We start from the raw sequence: 24,458 nt of genomic DNA, 5'->3' as shown, positions 1-24,458 counted from the left end.
TCCTTATTAAATGAGCCAGAAGCATATAAAACTAGCCAACTTAGTGCGCTTTGGAATCTGAATGCAATGTACAATGGAGAGTTGGAGTTAAATGAATCGGGTACTCTGGGGGGGGGGGGGGGGGGGAGGGGAGGGGAGGCAGGAGGGAAAGAGGTGGCTCTGGCTTTTTGCGTAAACTTTTTCAGCCTTCAGAATTGATTCTTATTCTGCTACAGGAGAAGAAGCTTAAAATTGGTGAGTATCTGGTAAGCTTTTAAGATTTATTCTATTCAAGTGTGGTGGAAGTAGTTTCTGGGTTGTGGAGCACTGGTAAAATGGGGAAACTGGGGTACTGGGGAAAATGGGATAATCATCACCTGAACTGTGCTGGGTCTGGTATTCTTGCCAAAGTGCATAACTAGTGAAGTAAAGGGGATTTTAAACTGAATAGTGAGGCCAGGGATTAAATTTGGGAAAATGCGGTAAAGCGAAGAGCAAAGGCAAAGCTAAGGAGAAAGGTACTAATATTGGAAATGATAAACAAAGCATGACAAGAAGGGAGAAAGAGTATGAATCTAAGAGCCAACCAACAGTTAGGAGTAGAACTTACTGGGAAATAGCTGTAAAATGACACAGATTGGGACCTGAATCTGGACATTTGAGAAAGACAGGAAAGGAGGAAAAGGTGAAAGAATGGCTCTGTTTGTTAATGATGGAATCAGCACAATAGAGAGGGATGGCTTAAGTTCAGGAAACAAAGGTGTAGAAAATGTTTGTGTAAAAATGAGAAATGATAGAGGTAAGAAATGACTTGTGGGAGAGATGTACAGGTCCCATAACAGTAACCACACAGTAGGGTGGGAGCAAAAAACAATGAAAGTTTGTCAGAAAGGCTTGGTGATAGTGATAGGAGATTTTAATCTACATATTGACTCAAAATGTCAGATGGGGGAAAAATAGCTTAGAGGTGGAGTTCAAAGAATATGTTGAGGCTATGTTTTAGAGCCAACCCAAGCAGGCTGTACAAAATCTGGTATTGTTTGGTGAGATAAGGGTAATTAATAATTGCATAATGAAAGTGCCCCTAAGTAGCAGTGACTGTAATATGATTGAATTTTGCATTTGGTTTGAGGGTGAGATGAGCGAGTCTGCATCTATTATTAATATTTCACTTAGGATAAATATGGCAACAAAGCAGAGCTGGCTGAAGTGAATTAGCAAATTAGTTTAAAAGATAGGTTGTTGAAAATGTGGTGGCACATGGAAATTACAGAATTGATACATTCCAATGAGTAAGAAAATTTCCACGGTTTGGAGCCATCATTCATGATTGTCTAGAAATGTTTAGGGTATTGCCATACTTAAAGAAAAAAACACATAATTGTGCAAAGATGGGTAGCAGGTCAGAATATTCGACAGAATGAAAAAATGGCGAGCAATTACCAAAAAAAAAAGATTGAAGAGGAAAAACATACAGGCACAAAAGAAAGCTAGCCAGAAATATTAAAACACCTTATAAAAGCTTCCATAAATATTTAAAATGGAAAATACTTAAGAATGTGAGATTGGGTCCTATTAGAAAATCAGATTGGAGAATTACTAATGGAAGCTGAGGAGATGCAAATGAATTGAGCAGGTATTTTACATCAACCTTCATTATAAAGGGTACAAGCAACATCCCAGGAACAGTATTAAATCAGGAGATGGAAGGATCAGAGGAACTCAGGAAAATCATAATCATCAGAGAAGCGGTATTGAGTGAACTGCTGGAGCTGCGGCTAACAAGTGGTTTAGTCCTGATGGACTTCATGAGAGGACCTTAAAAGAAGTAGCCAGTGAGGTACTTGATGTGTTAGTTTTAATTTTCCTAAATGCTTTTTATAAAGATATTGTCCCGATAAAGGTAGGGACATAGAAAGAAGGAAATTACCAGCCAAATAACTTAAAATCTCTCATAAGGAAAATGTTAGAATCAATTATTAAGAAAGATATAGCATGGCTCCTGGATAGCTTCAAGATAATTCAGCAGAAACAGCATAGTTTTGTGAAAGAGAAATCATGTTTGACTAATCCATTGAAGTTATTTGAGGAGGTAACACATGCTATAGATAAAGAGGAACTGATGGATGTACTGTACATAGGTTGGCATTTGATAAGGTGCCACGTCAAAGGATATTATAGAACATAGAACATAGAACAGTACAGCACAGAACAGGCCCTTCAGCCCACGATGTTGTGCCGACCATTGATCCTCATGTATGCGCCCTCAAATTTCTGTGACCATATGCATGTCCAGCAGTCTCTTAAATGACCCCAATGACCTTGCTTCCACAACTGCTGCTGGCAACGCATTCCATGCTCTCACAACTCTACGTGTAAAGAACCCGCCTCTGACATCCCTTCTATACTTTCCACCAACCAGCTTAAAACTATGACCCCTCGTGCTAGCCATTTCTGCCCTGGGAAATAGTCTCTGGCTATCAACTCTATCTATGCCTCTCATTATCTTGTATACCTCAATTAGGTCCCCTCTCCTCCTCCTTTTCTCCAATGAAAAGAGACCAAGCTCAGTCAACCTCTCTTCATAAGATAAGCCCTCCAGTCCAGGCAGCATCCTGGTAAACCTCCTCTGAACCCTCTCCAAAGCATCCACATCTTTCCTATAATACGGCGACCAGAACTGGACGCAGTATTCCAAGTGCGGTCTAACCAAAGCTTTATAGAGCTGCAACAAGACCTCACGACTCTTAAACTCAATCCCCCTGTTAATGAAAGCCAAAACACCATATGCTTTCTTAACAACCCTGCCCACTTGGGTGGCCATTTTAAGGGATCTATGTATCTGCACACCAAGATCCCTCTGTTCCTCCACACTGCCAAGAATCCTATCCTTAATCCTGTACTCAGCTTTCAAATTCGACCTTCCAAAATGCATCACCTCGCATTTATCCAGGTTGAACTCCATCTGCCACCTCTCAGCCCATCTCTGGATCCTGTCAATGTCCCGCTGCAGCCTACAACAGCCCTCAATACTGTCAATGACACCTCCGACCTTTGTGTCATCTGCAAACTTGCTGACCCATCCTTCAATCCCCTCATCCAAGTCTATCATCTATGTTCTATGTTCTATGTTCTATGTTCTATGTCTAATAAGGAAAGGTTGTACAGACTAGGCTTGTATCTACTGGAGTTCAAAAGTAATAGGTGACTTGATTGAAACGTACATGATCCCAAGGCACCTTAGCAGGATAGATGTGGAGAAGGATGTTTCCTGTTATGGAAGAATCTAGAACTAGGTTGTCATTATTTAAAAATTAGGCTTTTCCATTTAGAACAGAGAAGAAGTGAAAGTCTTTTTGTCAGAGGAAGACTTCTAGAAAAGGTAGTGGAAGCAGGGTCATAGAGTCATACAAACATGGGAACAGACCCTTTGGTCCAACCAGCTTATGTTGACCATAATCCCAAACTAAACTAGTCGCGCCTGCCTGTACTTGGTCCATGTCCCTCCAAATATTTCTTATTCATTTACTTATCCAAATGTCTTTTTAATGTTGTAATGGTACCCACATCCATCACTTCCTCAGGAAGTTCATTCCACACATGAACCATCCCCTGTGTAAAAAAAAAATTGCCTCATGTCTTTTTAAAATCTCTCTCCTCTCCCATTCAAAATATGCCCAATGGCCTTGAAATTCCCCATTCTAGAGTAAAGACATTTACCATTAATCCTACCTGTACTCCTGGCAATTTTTTAAACCTGTTGAAGGTCACCTCTCAACCTCAGAGTCATTAAATATTTTTAAGGCAGGGCTGAATAGATTTCTGTTAAACAACAGGGGATTCGGTGGGAATGTGCTTTTGAACTTATAGACTGATCAGCCATGATTGTGTTGAACTGTGGAGATGCTTTAAGGAACTGGATGGCCTACTCCTGCTCCTGATTCATGCTCTTCCAAGCTCCACAGAACAGGCTCAGTCTTACCTAAATTTGCTGAGGGGGGAGTGTAATGCCCTCTGAGGAGCAGGTTCAGAGGCAGTGGGGCAGATTATTAGGGTATTGCCAATTGAAAACCCCAGTTTTGGAGCAACTTTCAACATCTGGATTAACATCAGCACTTTCAGAAACAAAATTCTCCTTAATTCTAGGAAGCATACTTTTACTAGTTTGTATCATGAGGCAATATAATACTCTTTGGTGGGCAGATTTCACTGTCACTGCCATTTTCTAGAGAATGGGGAAGAGGATGGAATTGGGAGAGATGATGAAAACGAGACAAAAAAAGAGTTGAACAGTAAGCAAATTTTAAATTAAAAAAAGGCCATGCAGTGAAAGATGAGTTACATAACATTTGGCTGTCTTCAATGCTTTGCATGAAACAACCTCACTTTTTTCTTTTATAAGATAACTCCAGCTGTTCTGTGTTGTTAACATTATTCATTTATTGTTGCAGCTTGCTGGCATGGAGTCTGGTTATGCATGCTTCTGTGGGAATGATGCTGATTATTGGAAACACGGAGAGGCCAACAGCACAGAATGTAACCACGTGTGCTTCGGAGATCACACCCAGCCCTGCGGAGGAGATGGCAGGATAAATATCTTTGATGGTGAGCTTTGTGAGAATAGGGCTTGTTCTTTGTCACAGAAAATGATTCTCATGTGAGCCTGGACCAGAGTATCAAAGCTGTGACAAATAAAGTTTAATGTTGGAAAATATGAACTTATCCTTTTTGATACAACGAGATTTTTTTTTAAGTGTATTATCTCAATGGTGAGAGACTGTGGAGTTCTGAGATCTGTGTCTCCATGTGCATTTATCACAAAAGTTTGGTATGTAGATACTGCAAGTATTTGGGAAAACTAATAGAATGTTATCCTTATCATCAGAGAAATTTAAACCAAAGTATAGAGGTTATACAGGGCATTGGAATATCTGGAGTACTGTGCACAGTATTGGTCACTTTATTTAAGAAAGAACATAAATGCCGTAGAAGCAAATTGGTCACTTGTACATCCAATATTTCCATGTCCCATACTGCTGGCTATGCCTTCATCTGCCTAGGTCCTACATTTTAGACGTTGCCCCGCCCATAGACCTCTCCATCCTACCATAATACTGTCTAATGTTAACACACTCCTTAGAACCTACCACATTAAGCAAGGTTTGGTCATCTGCCCTAATCACTGCTCATGTGGCTTGTTGTACTCTCATGCGAAGTGCTTTGGGAGGTTTGACTAGTTTATGAGTTTTATACCAATGTAGGTTGTTGTTGACATCATTGATTGTCATATTAACCTCCATTTCCGCTAGGAGAACGTGATCCTCACTGTAAGAACATTGTCCCTTTCAGAGAACATGGCTCCCATTGAGAGAACATCGCCCCCGCTGGGAGAATGTGATCCCTGCTGGGAGAACATGGGGTTCCCTGTCAGTATGACAGACAATACCAAAATCCACCATGATCCTGAAATTGAAAAGAAATCGAGCTATAATTTGGAATAAATATTTGAGTTTTGTTTAAAAGTAGGTCTCACTTTGCCTACTCAACTCGAATATTCATTTCCTCAAGAAAGGTACAAGGAAGCATTTCGTTTACTTTCCTGAAATAATATGAAATACAAAATTTCCTAAGAAATGTGAATGAACTGTTTGTAATAACACAGTGGATTTCTGAAACCGTCATGATTTCTTTTGATTGCTTTTCTATTTGAAGTGGAGCAACCTATAATTAAACAGCCATTTTTTTCTGCTTTGTGTCTGGGAGATTATTACACTTAGTCTTCATGCTACAAAGTTGCTGACTTGTCAGAGCAGCATCCCATGATCGCTAATCATCCTCTGGTATTTGTTTAAATTTAGGACTGTGATCTTCTGAAGCAATGAAGTGTTGCAAAACTTCTAGCTTTCAAGTATTTGCAGAAATAGACAAAGTTAAAAAGTGGTGATGGAAAGAGAACTATGTGTGGGCTGAACATGGGAATGGGTATCCCCTCCAGAGAGAGCACGATGAGCACTGGGCACTAAAATGCAACAGTGCAAAAAAGTGCCAGCATTGGAAATCTAAAAGAAAGGCATGGAGTTTTGTAACTGCACAATGGCTCAGCCTGAATCTGAAAAATCGATGAAGAAGCCCCATAGATAGGTTAAGCTATAACCACATTGCCTCCTGTGAATTTTGATACATTTCTGAGTTGCTTTTACAGACACTTGTTGACTTATTCTTGGCTTGCTGCTCCACACCAAACAATAAACAAGATGTTCCAGCCTTGGGCTGCTTTCAATTATCTCCAATTGCCACACCAAAGCAGAGAAGCTGAGTGCTCCGAGAATAAAGTCTCAGCATATGAAAGAGCTCCAACACCAAGTTAAATGCAAAAAGAATACCTGGGAGCAATTACCAACCAACAGACCAATAACTAGTTTCAGATGATGTCATATACCACACAAAAAAAAAAGATTGTTGCTTGCAAAGCCCTCTAGGGTATCTTTTTTTTAATAGCGTATCCTGGAAACTTTATGAAGTGGTTTTATTCAGTTTTGAGTCTGTTTTCTATTGCCAGTTTCATCAATTACTCATGCTAATACCAGCCATCAGCACACTTTGTACTCCTGATGCACACTAATAATGCCATAAGTGATGGCTTATAGGGTTAAGCCATTTAACTGCATGTTTATTGGAACATTGGAATACAGTTATCGAATCATAGAATCCATATCGTGTGGAAGCATGCCATTCAGCCCATCAAGTCCACAAGGATCCTTTGAGGAGCATCCTACCCAGACCCAACATCCTACACCCCCATGTAACTCTGCATTTCCCATGGCTAATTGATCCAGCCTACACACTGTGGACAACTTAGGGTGGCTAATCCACCTAACCTGCACACCTATGGGGTGTGGGAAGAAACCCACTCAGACACAGGGAGAATATGCAACTCTACACAGTCACCCGAAGGTAGAATTGAACCTGGGTCCCCGGCACTGTGAGGCGGCAATGCTAACCACTGAGCCATCGTGCTGCTGTTACAGGAGAAGGCCATTCAGCCTGTTGTGTTTTCTTTGTAATTCAATACAATCATGGATGATCATCCACCTTGATATGCTTTGTTCCTGCATTATCCCCATATCCCTTTATGTCATTGAGGTTCTGAAATCTTCAATCTCTACCTCCAATGTACTTAAACACTATCTTCCATAGTCCTCTGTGGTGTAGAATTGAAAAGCCTGACACTCTGAGTCAAACAAAATCTTCAGCTTAGTGCTCAGCAGCTTTGTCCTTACTTTGAAATGATTTCTCATTCCGGTTCTTGACTCCACACTCAACATTTTACCCTATATCCACTCTTTAAGTATCTTGTAGGTTTCACCTCTCATTCTTCAAAACTCCAGAGAATGCAGACCCAGTTTGCCCAAACACTGTTCACAGCACGTTCTGCTATCCCAGGAGCAAGCCAGGGGAAACCTTCATTGCACTCCCTCTGTGCCAATAGTATTCTTTCTGAAATAAGGAGACCAAAACTGCACAGAGTACTCCATGTGCTGTCTAATCAAACTCCTGTATAATGAAAGCGAGACATCACAATTCCTGGACTCAAATTCCCTTGCAATAAAGGCTAACATTCCATTAGGCTCCCTTGATTGCTTGCTGCACATGCATATGATCCTTCAGTGACTTATCAACAGAGCCATCCGCATCCCTCTGCATCTGTGCTTTGTACCTATTTAAGAAATACCCACACACCTCTTCTTCCAACCAAAGTAGATATCCTCACATTTTTCCACATTATATTGCATCTTTTGCGTTCTTGCCCCACTCGCTAAGTCTGGCCAAACCCTCTTGAAGCCACTTTGATTCTCCTTCATTGTACATATTCTCATCTATCTTTGTGTCTTCTGCAATCTTGGAAATATTCCATCTGGCCCCCACATCCCAATCTTTGGTATATATTGTGAATAGCAGGAGCCCAAGTACTGATCTTTGTGACACCTCTCTGGCCATAGCCTGCCAATGCAAGAACCACCTGCTTGTTCCTACTCTCCGTTTTCACAACTGATCCTTAATCCATGCCAGTATACTTGGCATGCAAATTAATTTTGCTAACCAAACTCTCGTAGGGTCCTTTATCAAAGTGAAGATCAAAGTATACAACATCCATTGACTCCAATTGATCAATTATGAACAAATGAACGAGGAACAAGAGTAGGCCACTCGGCCCATCAAGCTTGTAACACCATTTAATAAGATCCATGGCTGCTTAGAATTTAAGTCAACCTTACATTCCTGCATGCCCTCAACAATCATTCAACACCATGGTAATCAAGAACCTACCTACCTCTGTCTTAGATATATTTAAAGATTCTGCCTTTTGAGCAAATACTCACAAAGCTCTGAGAGAAAAAATAAATGTTTCCTTATCTCTGTCTTAAATGGGCGTCTTCTTTCTTTTTTTCAAATTATGACTTCCGGTTCTAGATTCAACCAAAAGAGAAAACAACCATTTGACATTCGCCCGGTTAATTCCCCTCAGAATCTCTTGTTTCATTTAAGTCACTTGTGCCTGTTTTGAACTCCAGAGGATACAGCCCTAACTTGCCCAGCATTTCCTAATAAGGCAATCCACACAATCCAATTTGGGCCGGCTCAGTGGTTAGCACTGCAGCCTCACAGCGCCAGGGACCCGGGTTCAATTCCAGCCTCGGGTAACTGGCTGTGTGGAGTTTGCACATTCTCTCCGTGTCTACATATGTTTCCTCCAGTTTCCTCCCACAGTCCAAAGATGTGCAGGCTAGGTGAATTGGCCATGCTAAATTGCCTATAGTGGTGTTTAGGGAGATGAGTCTGGGTGAGATCCTGCAAGGGGCAGTGTGGGCTTGTTGGGCCAAAGGGCCTGTTTCCACACTGTGGGGAATCTAATCTAATCTAATCACTCATTCCAGATATTATTCAAGTAAACCATCTCTGAATTGCTTCAAATGCATTTACATCCTTCTGTAAGTATGGTGACCAGTGCTGTACATAGTACTACAGAAGTCCTTGTGTAACTGAAACATAATCTCCCCACTCTTGCATTCAATTCGCCTCACAATAAAACATACCATTCTATTAGCCTTGCTGGACTTGCACACTATTATTCTGCCAGTTATGCATTTAGACACCCAGATCTCTCTGCATGTCAGAGCTGTGCAACTTCTCACCATTTAGATAATGTGCTTCTTTTTCATTCGTTCCACCAAAATGGACAATTTCACATTTTTCCACATTGTACTCCATTTGCCAGATCTTTGCCCTCTCACTTAACCTATCGATATCCTTTTGTAGACTCTATATGTCCTCTTCATTACTCACTTTCTCAGATACTTTAGTGTCTGTTTTAAATTCTGTGAGTGACATACTCAGAAAACTCCAACCATCTTGTCAAACATGCCTTCCCATTCACAATTACACGCTGAGTGTGTCCAATCAGATCACTATTATCCAGGTGTCCAATCATCCCATCCTTTATAATAGGTTCTAGCATTTTCACTTCTATTTAAGGTTAACGGGTATATGGTTCTCCATTTTTTTTCTTTATCCCTTCCTAAACAGAGACATTTGCTACCTTCTGGTCCGCAAAGACCATTCTAGGATCCATAACATTTTAGAAGGCGATCACCAATGCATCCACTGTTTCCAAAGCTACCTCTTTCAACACTCTGGGATGTGTTATCAGGTCCTACGGACTTAACAATTTTTGGTCTCATTAATTTCCACCATGAAACCTCCTTACTAACAATGGTTTCCTTCAATTCTTATAGTGCTGATGGTGTTTCTATGTGCCATACTGGGTTGTGCTTCCAGCTGGTGGACTGAGAACATTATGGTTTATAGACTATGTTTAGTTAGTTCTGGAACAGAAACAAAGTTGCTGGTAAAGCTCAGCAGATCTGGCAGCATCTGTGAAAGAAAAATACAGAGTTTGGACCTGAAACGTTAACTCTGATTTTTCCTTCACAGATGCTGCCAGACCTGCTGAGCTTTTCCAGCAATGTTGTTTTTGTTCCTGATTTACAGCATCCGCAGTTCTTTTGGTTTTTATTTAGTTCTGGATTGGCGTGTGTCAGCACTCTCACTGAATCGGAAGGTATTGAATCCAGGTCTCACTGCATGGACTTGAACACAGGATGTAGGCTGACCTCAGTACAGTACTGAGGGAATTCTACAGTGTCATAAGTGCAGTGTAGTCTTACAAATGAGATATTGAACTGAGACAGTCTACCCTCTCTGGGGCACTTAAAAGATCCCTTGGCATTTACTTTGAAAAAGAACAAAGGCGTTCCTTTCAGTACTGTGGCCAATATTTAACCCTCAGTCAGCACTTAAAGGTCGGATCATCTGTTTTTTTTATCACATTGTTGTTTGGGATAGCTTGTAGTGCATAAACTGGCTGATGCATCTCATCTATGACATTAATGACTACACTTCAAAAATATCACATTGGCTGGAAGATACTTTTGGATATCCTAAGATAGTTAAAAGCACCACATAAATGAACGTCCTGCTTTGTTTCACTCATTATACCACCAAGTAGGGGGAATGAGTATTTTTATTGCATTATCCTTTTCCTGAAGCTATTCTTTACAGGAAAATCACTCTTGCAAGCTGCGCAACGAATTGTTAAGTGCGTGTCCTCATTCAGATACTGGAGGACTCCAGGCCCTGATTTCTCCAAATTTCCTGTGAGTTACCCAGTTCCCCTCCCTGCCACCCTCGATATCATGCCAGGACTGGTGACATGCCAGCTGGGGAACAGCGCCAGTGATTAAACAGGGTCACATTTATTCTGAGGCACCATTGTGCCGCCTTACAATGCGATTTCTGTTCAATGGCCGCAGAAGTTGTACAGAAAATGTACCTAAACTAAACCTCACACCCAGTTTGGTCAGTTCCATTTCTTTCCGAAAGAAATGGCTCAATTCCAAGTGCAGATTCTTGCTGTAGCTTGAAAAGAAGATGCCATATATATATATATACGCTTCTCAATTCTTCCTTCCATTAGTGTTGTTTTTTCCTGATTTAACCTCTTTTCCTAATCAGATATGTTATTACATATCTCTGGAGCAGGTAGGCTTGAACCCAAGCCTCCCAGTCTAGGGGTAGGAGCACTACCACTGCACCAGAAGAGGGCTATACATTGCTTAGGCCTTTCACTTCAATTGCTCCCCAGTAGTTTAACCTTTACTTTGCCAATGAGGAGGCAGAAGCCAGTGAGTGATAAATGAATGAGCTGTTGGTTGAAGCCCTGAGTTGGCCTCATACTTGTTCCCCTCTCTCTTGCAGCAAAGATCGGGGCTTGTGGTGGGAATTACTCGATGGACGCTGGCATCATTTACTCTCCAGATTTCCCCGACAACTACGCCAGCAGCAGGGTGTGTTACTGGACCATTCAGGTGCCCGGGGCGTCCCTCATCCGGTTCGACTTCACCCTGTTTGACATCCGTGACTCAAGTGACATGGTGGAGTTTCTGGATGGCCGCAGCAATGACGTTCTCGCCCGGTTTGATGGCAGGAACCGGCCCTATGACACCCTGAACGTGTCGGCCAGCTTTGTCATCTTGTACTTTTACTCGGACCGGGTTAACCAAGCTGAGGGATTCGCCGTCTTGTACAGAGGCAAGTGGGACTCCTGAGGTGCCTTTAGAGTGAGGGGGGCATTGGGGGCGGGGAGTGGGGGTGCTGAGAGAAACCGGTTGGCTTGGTCCACGGAGGAATCGATGACGTAGTGAGTTTGTGAAGTTGGCGTCTGAATCAAAACATGGAAATGAAAAGGGAATAATCTCCGAGGGTCAAACCATAGAGTCATACAGCGCAGACAAGGCCCTTTGGCTCACCGGCTCTGCACTGACAATAACTACTGAAAAAGGTGCACTAACGCCAATTTCCTGCACTTCTCCCATATCCTTGGGTGTCATGGTGAATGTTACGAATATTGATTAGCTAATTTAATGCATGGCTCATAGAGTGGTATGGGAAGGAGAGGTTTTAATTTACTGAACCCTGGACTAATGCAAGGGACAAAGGGGGCTTTTTCATTGGGATGGGCCCCACTTTACTACCCTCCCTTTAGTGGTGACACAGTGGATAGCACTGCTGCCTTGCAGCGCCTGGGACCCGGGTTCGATTTCGCCCTTAGGAAACTGTCTGTGTGGAGCTTGCACATTCTCCCTGTGGGTTCCCACCAGGTGCTCTGATTTCCTCACACAATCCAAAGATGTGCAGGTTAGGTGGATCAGCCATGGGAAATGTAGGGTTACAGGGATAGGAAAGGGTAGGGAGGTGGATCTGGATGGGATGCTCTTTGGAGGGCCAATGTGGACTCAATGGGCCAAATGGTCTGCTTCCACACTATAGGGATTCTATGATTTAACCAGGCTGTGATCAGTGTTCTAGAGAATTATATAGTGAGCGCTGTGAATAGAGGATTAAACCGAGACAAGAATTAGGGGAGGAGTGAAGGGGTCAGGTGAAGGAAGATTTAGATACCAAATGAGAAAAGTTGATGCAATGTTGCAGTGCGGTTATTTGGGTAAAAACAAGCAAAGTTAACAGGAAGGGTCAGAGAGCTGAGCATTAATAGTGCATCAGCAAATCAGTTCGATGTTAAGAATAGTGCTTTAAAAAAATTAAAGGCACTTTATCTCAATGCATGTTCATAAGGAAGATCAATAGAGATAAGGGAAACATACACAGAAAATGCTGAAGAAACCCAGCAGGCCCGACAGGGTCTAAGGAGAGAGAAACTGAGTTAATGTTTCTCGTCCAGTATGGCACTTCTTCAGTGCAAGAGAAAAATGGTTGTCTTGCAACCATCATTGCAGAAACATGGAGCAGGCCTTTGGTGGGTTTCTACGTGGCTGTGCCTGTAAAATTACCCAGGTGGCCTCCCGCCACTACTGGCCTGCTTCCCCCCACCCCCTGCACCAAAACCTCTCCTAAGTGGTTGAGATCGATATTGCCCCAGTTGAGATTATTAAGTAAGCAATTATTGCCCAGTTAATAGCACGTATGGACCAATGTTTGTCTGGCAAGGGGGAGGAGGTTGCTATGTTGTGTGTGTTGCGGGGGACCTGGCATATTATTCTGTTCAGGCATTGGACGTGAAATAGGGAGGTGCTGAGAGTACCTCTCCTCATTGGCACAGCTTCACAATCCTCATGCCCCCTTTAAAGTCTGCCCCACCCCCACAGTGCAGGTCCCCCTGTCAAGGACCCCCTCCCCAGTGCTTCCTCACATTCCAGCTTCTTCACTCAGCTCACCCCCCGGCTAACATCCCCTTTGGATATTTCCCCCCTATCCCTGCTAAAAACCCCCAACCCCAGTATGTATCCTTGCACTGGAATGGATTTGCCAGCACCCCCTAACTGCAGTCAGCTGTCTGAGACAGATGTCTTCAGGGCTGGACACCTCGCTTTCAGCCTATTAACACTCCTCCAAATGTTAAGTAGCAGGACAGCAGTCAGCTTTGATAGAGAAGTGTCTTTGCTAGGGAGGGAAACACTGCCAACCATTAAATTGTGTCCGTAGTTACAAGGTGACCAATGTTAGGAAATAAATATTCCAACATTTCTAAAAGATGAATAAACTGGAGAAGGGAATAGAGTAGTCCTGATGATACTCAGGGCTTACCACTCTCTGGGGGAAGAAATTCCTCCTTGCTCTCAGTCCTAAATGACCTACCTCATATCCTTAAACTGTGAGCTCTGGTGTAGAGCTCCCTAAATTAGAACATCCTTCCCGTATTTACCTCGTCTAGTCCTGTTTGATTATATAGGTTTCTATGAAATCTCCCGTCGTTTTTCTAAACTTCTGCTAATTTAGTCCTAATTGATCCAGGTTCTCTTATTAGATCTATCCTGCCACCCTAGCACTCAGCCTGGTAAACCTTAAATGCAGCCCTTTCATAGCCAGAACATAATTTCTCAGATAAGGAGACCAGTGCTGTATATAATACTCAAGGTGTGACCCACAAAGACCCTTTACAATTCTGCAAAACATCCCTGCTGCTATACTCAAATTCTCTGACTATGAAGGTCATTATACCATTTGCCTTCTTGCCTGCTGCATCAGTAATGCTTACTTTTAAAAACTTGAGTACAAGGAACCCAGATCTCGTTGCACCTCTCCCTTTCCCAATCTCTTACCATTCAGATAATAGTTTATCTTCCTGCTTTTGCTACCAAAGTGGATAACCTCACATTTATCCACATTACGTTTAAAGAGCCATGCATTCGCCACTCCCTCAGTCTGTCCAAATCAGCATCTCTGAAGCATCTCTGCATCCTCCACACAGCTCACCGTCCCATCCACAGCAGAGACAAGAAGGATTTTTCCTCTAGGGATAGTGTGACTTTGGAATTCTCTGCCTCAGATGGCAATGGAGCCATTGACTACTTTTAAGGTAGAGGTGGATAGGTTCTTGTTAGGCAGAAAATAGAAGATTATTGGAGATTGATGGAAATGTGAAATGTGAAACACAAAGAACTCAGCCCCATTATTGTATTGAATGGCGCAGCAAGCTTCAGGGCCCACTTCATCTCCTGTTTTGTATTTTCAAATGAGAATACAGAAGCTAGAGGCACCATCTCAGGGATAGGAGGCAATTGTTTCAGACTAAATCGAGGAGAAATTTTTCCATTCAAAAGGTTGTGAACCTTGAAATTCTCTATTCTAGAGGTTCATGTATTTTCCATTATTGAATATATTTAGGTTTGGGGGTGGACCAAGTTTTGACCTATTAGGGAATGAAGGTACACAGGGAGTGGGTAAAGGTAGATTGCATTAGAATCCCTACAGTGTAAAATCAAGCCACGTGGCCCATTGAGTCCACACTGGTCCTCCAAAAATCATTCCAACTAGATCCATCCCCGCTACCCTACCCCTGTTACCCTGCATTTTGCATGGCTAATCCACCTAACCTGCACATCCCTGGACATTTTAGCATGGCCAATCCACCTAACATGCACGTCTTTTTACTATGGGAAGGAACCAGAGCATCTGGAGGAAACCCAGGGAGAATGAGCAAACTCCATACAGATAGCCAATCACCCAAGGGTGGAATCAAGCCCAGGTTCTTGGCGCTGTGAGACAGTAGTGCTAATCACTGTGCCACCGATGAATGGTAGAACAGGTTTGAAGAGTTTATTCCTGTTCGTATTTCTTACATTCTTATTTAATTTATTGCTTTGTGATAGTTTACTAATGTCCTGCCAAACAAGCACCAGGTCTGCCCTTCAGCAACTTACTGTGAACAGACAAGAAATTACTGATGTAAGCAAAAGAAATTGACAGCTTCAGGGTATTCATTCTGGCAGCTGTGAGTCTCCTGACCTCCTCCCCAATCTAATGATACTATCTCTATAAAGTACAAAGAGCAAAGAATATTCTCTTGATCTAGACGTTTACATGTGAGAGTAATTAATGTTTAAGGAGCCACATCTGAAATATTTGATAAACCTATTCTTGAAGTTTCCCTGCATTCACTCAATTAAAAAGACTGGTTTCTAATCCGTGCATCATACAATGTTGTAAATATCGCATTCTTGTATAATCTCACTTTGGTGAAAATGTGGGGCAGAATTGTAATGGATGAATAATGTAAGTACTTCAAGGGTAGTATCTGAAGTAGTGAAGTCTTGCCAGGCTAAATGCTGTTATTGGAATCGATATTAAATTAATTATTTTCAACTGCTGGATGTGAGTTTGCTCGCTGAGCTGGAAGGTTAGTTTTCAGACGTTTCGTCACCATTCTAGGTAACATCATCAGTGAGCCTCCGACGAAGAGGCTTCATCGGAAGCTCACTGATGATGTTACCTAGAATGGTGACGAAACATCTGAAAACTAACCTTCCAGCTCAGCGAGCAAACTCACATCCAGAACCTCAACCTGAGCTACAAATCTTCTCAAAACTCGCTATTTTCAACTGCTTCAAAGGCAGTTACTCCTGTTGCCAACAGCAAGAGAAAAACAAGATGCTGGAAGAACACAGCAGGACAGGCAGCATCTAGTGGAAAGCAACAGTCAATGTTTCAGGTATTACCCTTCTTCAAAACATTGACTGCTTCTTTCCTCCAGATGCTGCCTGGCTTGCTGTGTTCTTCCAGCCTCCTGTTTGTCCACCTTGGATTCCAACATCTGCAGTTTTTTTGTCTCTAAGCAAGATAAAAAAATACTTTCTGCCTTCTCTCCTTTTCAAGCCTTGCTTATCTTTATTGTTTTAAGGCAATGAAAAACTTTCAGTCTGATTCATGTGAGTTCCCTTGAATTATGCCTTTAAATTATTAAAGTGCCTGAATGGTCAATGTCTAGCTGAGTCTCTACAAGATGTACTGGAGAACTCACTCTCAGTGCCTTCATGAAAGGTCAGCCATCCATATCAATTGCCATTTCAAAAACTAAGCTTCATTCATGAAGTATGAATTAAAAATTTATTCACATAGTCATAGAGATGTACAGCATGGAAAGACACCCTTCAGTCTAACTCGTCCATCTCGACCAGATATCTGAAACTAATCTTGCCAGGATTTTGCCCTTATCCCTCGAAACCCTTCCTATTCATATGTTCATCCAGATGCCTTTTAAATGTAGTAATTGTGCCAGCCTCCCCCGTTTCCTCTGGCAGCACATTCCATACACATTCCACCTTCTGCATGAAAAAGTTACCGTTGGGCCCCTTTTAAATCTTTCCCCTCTCACCTTAAACCCACGACCTCTAGTTTTGTACTCCCCTACTCTGGGGAAAATACCTTGACTGTTCACCCTATCCATGCTTCTCATGGTTTCATAAACCATGTACAAGTTCACCCCTTAGCCTCTGACATGCTAGGGAAAATAGCCCCAGCTTGTTCAGCCTCTTCCTGTAGCACAAACCCTCCAATCCTAGTGATATCCCCGTAAATCATTTCTTTACCCTTTCAAATTTAACATTTAGAGAAGACAAAAAAACCTCTGCAAGATCAGGTCTCTATGTGATGATACCAAATATGAGTATTGCTGAAAAAGAGACAATCTGCTACCCACTTTGAAATTTGTCATTTTTGGTCTGTCCTGATCAGTGCAAAATGAAGAGCTTTGACAACAGGGCTAGAATTTACCTCTTAGAAGGACAGAAGGGGTCAAGTAAGTTACACTTCAGCAACCATTTGTGCCTTGGTATTTCATGTCCATGATGTAGACCTGATACCTTTATTTTAACTGATGCTTAAAATCATTGAGAAGTTACTAAAATTCAATGCATCTTGTATTAGAAGTGGTTGAAAGGATCATTCGTGAAGGAGTTCAGAATCTAAAGTGTTCTTGTGTGGGCGAGGAAGACCTCAAACAGAAGATAAGGCTTTCAAGTGGTTTATTGTAGTTAATCATTTGGAGTAGGAGATGTTTCAAGAATGTTTATTGTGGATTTAAATAGATTGCAATTCTCCTCTTTTGCTTGCTGTCACCTCCACAGCTATTAAAGAGAATCCTCACTCCCAGCCTCCAGTGAGCAGGAATGATATTAATACATCAGAAATGATAACCGAGAGAGTGGGTGCTGGTACTAATGCAGCCCGATCATCAAAGATCCTCTACTTCATTACAGCAAGTCCCAGCCAATCGAACCAGAACATGCCAGGTTGGTGCCAGTCTGCCACTGAATACTGCCCTCTGTTGTTCATTGCTGGTCTCTACTAACCATCCCTGTGCTTATTTACAGTGTGGACTATCTATGCCTTGGCAGCCTTGCTAACACTGACAGCGATAGCGATGGTTTCGAAGATTCTTCTTCACCTAACAGTAAAGTAAGTTTAGGAGGTTTTACCTCATCTTAAGCTTGACAGCTTTCATTTTAAAGCCAATGTAATTATGGCATTTCTGTCTGGTGACACAGTTAGTGAATGCAAGATGTGGTTTCTATCTCTGTAGGCCAGGAAAATGTCAACCTAGTACTCCCTATGCACTGTATCAGTCTCAAAGCCCTGCCACTGGGTTAACTGGTACAGAGTGTAAATCCAGCTTTTACTAAATTGACTCAAGTTTGAACATTGCCAATGACTATCCAATACTATACTTAGTTCAGAGTCTTCTGAGTGTCCTTCTGCTGTTTTTGTTCTATTTATTTAACTCATACATCATGCATTAAATTCCACCTGCTCACTGGTTTATAATTTCCATAAATGATTGAACGCCACCTATTGTTGTTAATAGGCTTCCTTTCTTAGTAACATCTGAAAATGTAACATTCTCCATAATCCGGGTAATCTAAGGAAATGGAGAAATGAACCAATGCATGTTTTGGAAGTGACACCATGAAGTTACTGTCTAAGCATGCTGTCACCAATAGTGGTAACATAATACTTAAACCATAATTACCGATGCTTTGATTTACCTTTGTTATTTTTGAATGAGTGCCATCAGATTGACCATAACACCCATGTTGGAGAATTTACAGAATGACAATAAGAAAAAGCTGACACAGTAAAAAGCCAACCATCTAACAGCTAACTCTTCTGATACAACATCCAGCTTGATTTAGTACATATTCAATATGACAGAATGTAGGCATGCTACAGGAAAATACTGAATATGAAGCACAAAATGCATTGGAATTATTGATAAAAGATTAGATAACAAATAAAAGTAGCAACCAGTGGTGGAAGCATAGATGTTAAGTGAAGGATATTATGTGTTAGAAATGTATGGATGATACTGATTTAATCCAGAATGTGTAAAGTATTGAATGGGTTCAATTTAAGATGTTAATCATTGGCAAGATGATCATATTATAGGTTGGTGTATCATTTAATTTGCAAAAATATGCTTTCAGTCAACCTGCTTAGTTGTGACACATGACATATCTATGGGACATCTGGGACTGGAACCTAGATCTTTTGCCCTAACATGACCATTGCACTGTAAAAGTCTTTATCAGTAATCTGTATAATGACAGTTGGTGCAGTTAACAAGCATAAGCTGTGATTGTTGTTTGATGAAGGTCAGTTGAGTGATCCGTTTTTGTGAGAGAACTGAATTATGAGGTAAAACTGGAAGAACTTGAATTTTCAGTGTTTAAGACAGACAGCTAGAGAGCCCCTGAAGCAAAATATAAGGCAGTAAGTAACAAAACAGCATGTTGTACCACTTCAAACAAAACTATGACCACAAGATAAAGGGGCTTGAGTTGACATTTATACTGGACAATTTAAGGGTCGATGTAAGGAAGCCCTTCACAAGAAATATGAGCCACATGTGGAATATGTTTGGGGTGCGTTGAGGGACAAACTCTGGAATCACTTTTGCGGGACTGTGAGGGTATTTCTAAGTAAGAAGTTTTGAAAAGGAGAGATGGTGGGAAAAACATTTGGTATCCACAGTTTAAAATCAATTTCTGAATTGTAGCAAGCTGCATGTTGGCCATCCCCTTGGATATTTTAGCAGCTTATAGAATGCCTACAGTGTGGAAGCAGGCCATTTGGCTCACGGAATCCACACCAGCCCTCCAAAGACCATCCCAGTCAGACACCCCCCACTGCCCTGTGGCCCTGCATCTCCCATGGCTAACCCACCTGGCTTGCACATCTTTGGACTGTGGGAGGAAACCCACACAGACACGAGGAGAACATGCAAACTCCACACAGTCACCCAAGGCTGGGATTAAACCCAGGTCCCTAGTGCTGTGAGGCAGTAATGCTAACCATTGAGCCACTGCGCTGCCCTATACTTGCAGTGTAGTGATTTGTTAGTCCTTTGGGTGAAGTCAAAACATGTGAGAGGTGTGTTGTTGCCCCAAAATGTAAACTAGTGATGCCATTAGTGTCTCCATTTCACTCTGAGTGTTTTCATTGAGCAGCTGTCAATGATACAGACATCTGGATGTGAGATTGCTCGCTGAGCTGGAAGGTTCGTTTTCAGACGTTTCATCACCATTCTAGGTAACATCATCAGTGAGCCTCCGACGAAGTGCTGGTGTTATGTCCCGCTTTCTATTTATCTGGTTAAATAAATAGAAAGCGGGACATAACACCAGTGCTTCGTCGGAGGCTCACTGATGATGTTACCTAGAATGGTGACGAAACGTCTGAAAACGAACCTTCCAGCTCAGCGAGCAATCTCACATCCAGAACCTCAACCTGAGCTACATATCTTCTCAAAACTCACTAGATACAGACATTGTGTCGTCAAAGACACATTAACAAGTGAACCAGAAGCAAAGTCAGTGCATCAGCTGGCAGCAAACCAACAGTCCCTCAAAATGTGGACACCAGAACATTGTATGCATGGTCAATTATTCTTCCTCCATGTTGCTGGCTTGCCTCTGGTACTGCCAAAGTGTGCGTCACAACACAGCAGCAAGACAAAGCCGTTCAGTACCTGGAGTTTGTTGTACCATTCTGTTAGATCATGGCTGAGGGATACCAAAACCTCTCCGCATCTCCTTCTATCCTTACCCAATAAAATTTATCAATCTCAGTCTTGAATGGTCCAATTGTTCAAGCAGTCACAAGTTTTTAGGAGAAAATTCCAGAATTTTATACTCCTTTATGGGGAGAAAAGTGCTGTCTAATTTTCTCTGCAATGTTTGTTTTAAGGTTCAGATCATCCTGTCCTCCTTGTATATTCAGGAGAATATACCTGGTTTATGGAACTGTTCCTTATAATTTAAGCCTTCAAAATGCATACCATTCTGGTTGACCAACACTGTAATCCTTCCCAAGGTTGGTACATCTTCCTGGAGATGTGGTGTCTCAAACTGAACATGGTATAGAATAGTTTTGGCCAAGGATCCATGCAACTAATGCATTACATTCTACTCTTTTGTAATGCAGTAATATCAGTTGTTTTTAATATGCGATCTTTGAGCCTTTTTAGCACCACTGAGGTCTCCTTAACTTTAAAAATAAACTCATGCTGTCTGTTCCTTCCTAATAAATGATCTGGTCATACTGGTAAAGCAACATTGTTTGTATAAAGGCTGCACTTCAAAAGTGCCGAAGAGAATACGAACCCAATCTGCATATCAGCATTAAAAGTGATCCAGCCATCAATAAACTTCAGTGCAGCTATATGTGAAAACAAAAGGTAGTTGGTGTTGTATAAAAGATTTTCAGGGAAACAAAAGTCTTTGAAGAGAGATCTGGTAAAATCATCAAGAAATTGGCTCAGAGCAGCAACTCATAATAACAGAAGTTCCGGATTGAAATATCGCAGTTTAAGATTAAAATAAGTGGAGTCATGCTTTCAAACGCTCATGAAAAATGAATGGTTGTATCACCATTTACATAAAATTGTCCTAGCTCAGTTTTCAGTAAGAAGTTGAAAAGAACAGTGGGAGGCAAGGATCTAATTATGTTATTGGTGGATTATTAATTCAGTGATCCAGATAATGTTCTGGGGACCCATGTTCAAGATAGTGGAATTTGAATTCAGTAGAAAAATATCTTAAATTAAGAATCAAATAATGACCAAGAATCCATTGTTGATTGTTGGAAAATCCCATCTAGTTCACTAATGCCCTTCAGGGAAGGAAATCTGCCATCCTTACCTGTCGTGGCCTACATGTGACTCCAGACCCACAGCAATGTGATTGACTCTTAACTGCCCTCTGGGCAATTAGGGATGGGCAATAAATGCTGCCTAGCCAGCAACACCCTCAGCTTGCAAATGAGTTTTTAAAAAGTGAGCCATTTCCAGTTTAGTTACAGGCTCATTGATCTCCATTCTGTCATTGCACAACTGTTGCTGCTGTGGACACGTTCTTGTTCTTATAAAAGGATCACAGCCAACAGCCTTCTTGCTATCAAACAGTTGAATTCCTCATTATCAGCGATCGAGCTGCCTGGTTAGTTGTGTTCCTCAGGAGTTGCTGGTGGTTGTGGAGAAGGGCTGGGGTGTGTAAGAATGGTAGCAGACTTGAAATGAAATTAAATGCGGAGCCCAAAAGTTGCTTATCCTGCCTCCACAACAGGGGAAGTCCAAAAACATCAAACTTACCTTTTGATTGGTCACCTCCAAGAGCAGCTTTAAGGTTTAATTTGCTAAGTGCCTGAAGACACTGACCTGCAGGCTGCACATTTTGACACTTCTATTTTCACAAGCAAAGGCATTCCTGCCAGTTTCAGACAAGCACAATGGAAGCTGAAGGTCTATGACTGTATGATACCCACCTGATAGGGTAAGTAATGCATCCCTGTCTCTGCCCATTGTACTGAAACTGTGCAATAGGAGCTGAATGATTGAATCTTTAAATCCTTGTCTGCTGTCTCAGGTGGATTTAAAAGACATTGACATTATTTGAAGAAGTTTCTCAGCCAACAATCTGACCTGAGCAACACTCTTAAAAAGTGGCCTTTCCTGCTAGTTGTTGGCTTTCAGTGTGATCTCACTGAACGCATACTGACTGTATGTTGCCTACATTAAAATGATGACTGCACTCCACAGCACATCCTTGGGTTGTACAATGCTTTTGAACATCCTGAATTCTTGACGAGATGCAGTTTAAATCAACAATCTTTCAATGGAGTTCATTTCTTTTTGAAGAGAAAGAGTTTAGGATCTGGAGTTTTTTCTTCTTTTTTAAACAAAAAATAATTTAATACTATTAAGTACTGGGGGTTGAAATATGAGCATTGAACATTTCTAAGCCACAAGTAGACCTTTGCTCTCTCAAACAACTCACCAATCACTGGCTCAACACCTTGACAATCCACCTTGACTCATATCTCCTTGCAGACAATTCAAGGCAAGACAGTGTTTTGGGACTAAATTGTGGCATGTCTGTGCTGTAACCTTGTACATGGAAAATAGTTTGAAGAAATTGTTTGAAATTTGCATCACAGGCATATAGGGTGATTAAAGAGGCTTTGGAGCACTTACCTTCATTGCTAAGACCTTTGTGTATATGAGTTGGGGCGTCATGTTGAGGTTGTACAGTGCGTTGGTGAGGCCTCTTCAGGAGTACTGAGTGCAGTTCTGGTCTCCCTGTTGTAGGAAAGATATTATTAAACTGGAGAGGGTTAAAAAAATTACTAGGATGTTGCAGAGAATGGAGGGTTTGAGTTATAAAGATAGGCTAGGATTTTTTTCACTGGAGCATAGGAGATTGAGGGGTGATTTTATGGAGGTTTATAAAATCAGGAAGGGCATCGAAAGGTGAATAGTAAGGGTCCTTTCCCTCGGGTGGAGGAGTGCAAAACTAGGGGCTATACTTTTAAGATGAGAGGAGAAAGTTTTAAAAAGTACATGAGGGACAATGTATTCACAGAGTGGAGTTCGTGTGTGCAATGAACAACCAGAGGAAGTGGTGGATGCAGGCATGGTGACAACATTTAAAATACATTTGGGTTAGTACATGAATAGGAAACGTTTGGACGGATATGGGCCGAGAGCAGGCAGGTGGGACTAGTTTCGTTTGTGAGCATAGCTGGTGTGGACTGGTTGGACTGAGGGCTCTGTTTCCGTGCTGTATGACTGTGACTCTTATAAAAGGGTCCTTTATCCCATTAGCGTGCAAACGCGGGTCCTAAAAGTCAAAATGATCCCTTGGACTGAGCTGATGAGCAGTTGATTTGTGGGCTGCACTCTTGAGGCTTAAGAAGTGAGCTCTGAATTCTGCTTCATACAGCACAGGAGGCCATTCGGCCCATGATGCCTTTGGCATCTCTTTGAAAGAGCCCATCAATCAGTGCTAGCCCTGTTCTTTCCATAAAGCCCTGCAAGACTTTTCTTTTCAAGTGCACAGCTATGCATGTGGCAGTGATCCAGCTGTAGTTGTTTAATGATAACAGCATACTGTGACAATAAGGATTGAATCTGACTCCCACTTTGAAATCCTTGCCTTAATTTGAGCGAGCCACGCCAAACAAAGTAAGGCATGTTATTTATCTGCGCTCAGCACGTTCACCTCCCAGCATCCATCACATGCAGATCAGGACATGATTGCTGATTTCCCTTTGAGGTTCAAGGTAGACAGTGCCGTCGGGTCTAATTAACTGTGAGAGCTGCTCTCTTATACTATTACAGAAAGAATTCAGAGCCTTGTCTGCCTGTTTATTATTTAACAGCATTGATTCCCTGAGCAGGGCAGCTGAGTTTAATTTTGTGGAGCCCATCTTGCTGAGGACAGGCACTGTTTTCACTGAGGGCTTCACAGTGATGCTTTTTCTGCTTGTATTGCTGATGTGGCCATTTCGTTCCTAAAGCTGAAAGAAGAACTTTTATCAGTTGGTTAAAACTCCCAACTGCGAGAGCTTTGAGAAGGCAAGTGAGTTTCACTTTCAAAGTGGACAGGGGAATGAGGGAGAGATAATGGGAACTGCAGATGCTGGAGATTCCAAGATAATAAAATGTGAGTCTGGATGAACACAGCAGGCCAAGCAGCATCTCAGGAGCACAAAAGCTGACGTTTCGGGCCTAGACCCTTCATCAGAGAGGGGGATGGGGGGAGGGAACTGGAATAAATAGGGAGAGAGGG

The 24,458-nt window shown here is 41.9% G+C and overlaps 1 protein-coding gene across 1 annotated transcript in view; it reads left to right on the top strand.

Moving 5' to 3' along the window:
• kremen1 (kringle containing transmembrane protein 1) overlaps nt 1–24,458 on the top strand; it is a 174,905-nt gene that overhangs the window by 109,268 nt on the left and 41,179 nt on the right. The window contains exons 5-8 of the mRNA XM_048556251.2: nt 4,431–4,584; nt 11,296–11,628; nt 17,460–17,624; nt 17,706–17,790. Coding sequence (XP_048412208.1) covers nt 4,431–4,584; nt 11,296–11,628; nt 17,460–17,624; nt 17,706–17,790 — 737 coding nt within the window. The remainder of the gene's footprint in view (nt 1–4,430; nt 4,585–11,295; nt 11,629–17,459; nt 17,625–17,705; nt 17,791–24,458) is intronic.

This window comes from Stegostoma tigrinum, chromosome 26 (assembly GCF_030684315.1).
Source record: "Stegostoma tigrinum isolate sSteTig4 chromosome 26, sSteTig4.hap1, whole genome shotgun sequence".
NCBI lineage: Eukaryota > Metazoa > Chordata > Chondrichthyes > Orectolobiformes > Stegostomatidae > Stegostoma > Stegostoma tigrinum.
The sequence above is the reverse complement of the archived record's forward strand: the minus strand, read 5'-3'. Positions and strand labels throughout refer to the sequence as shown.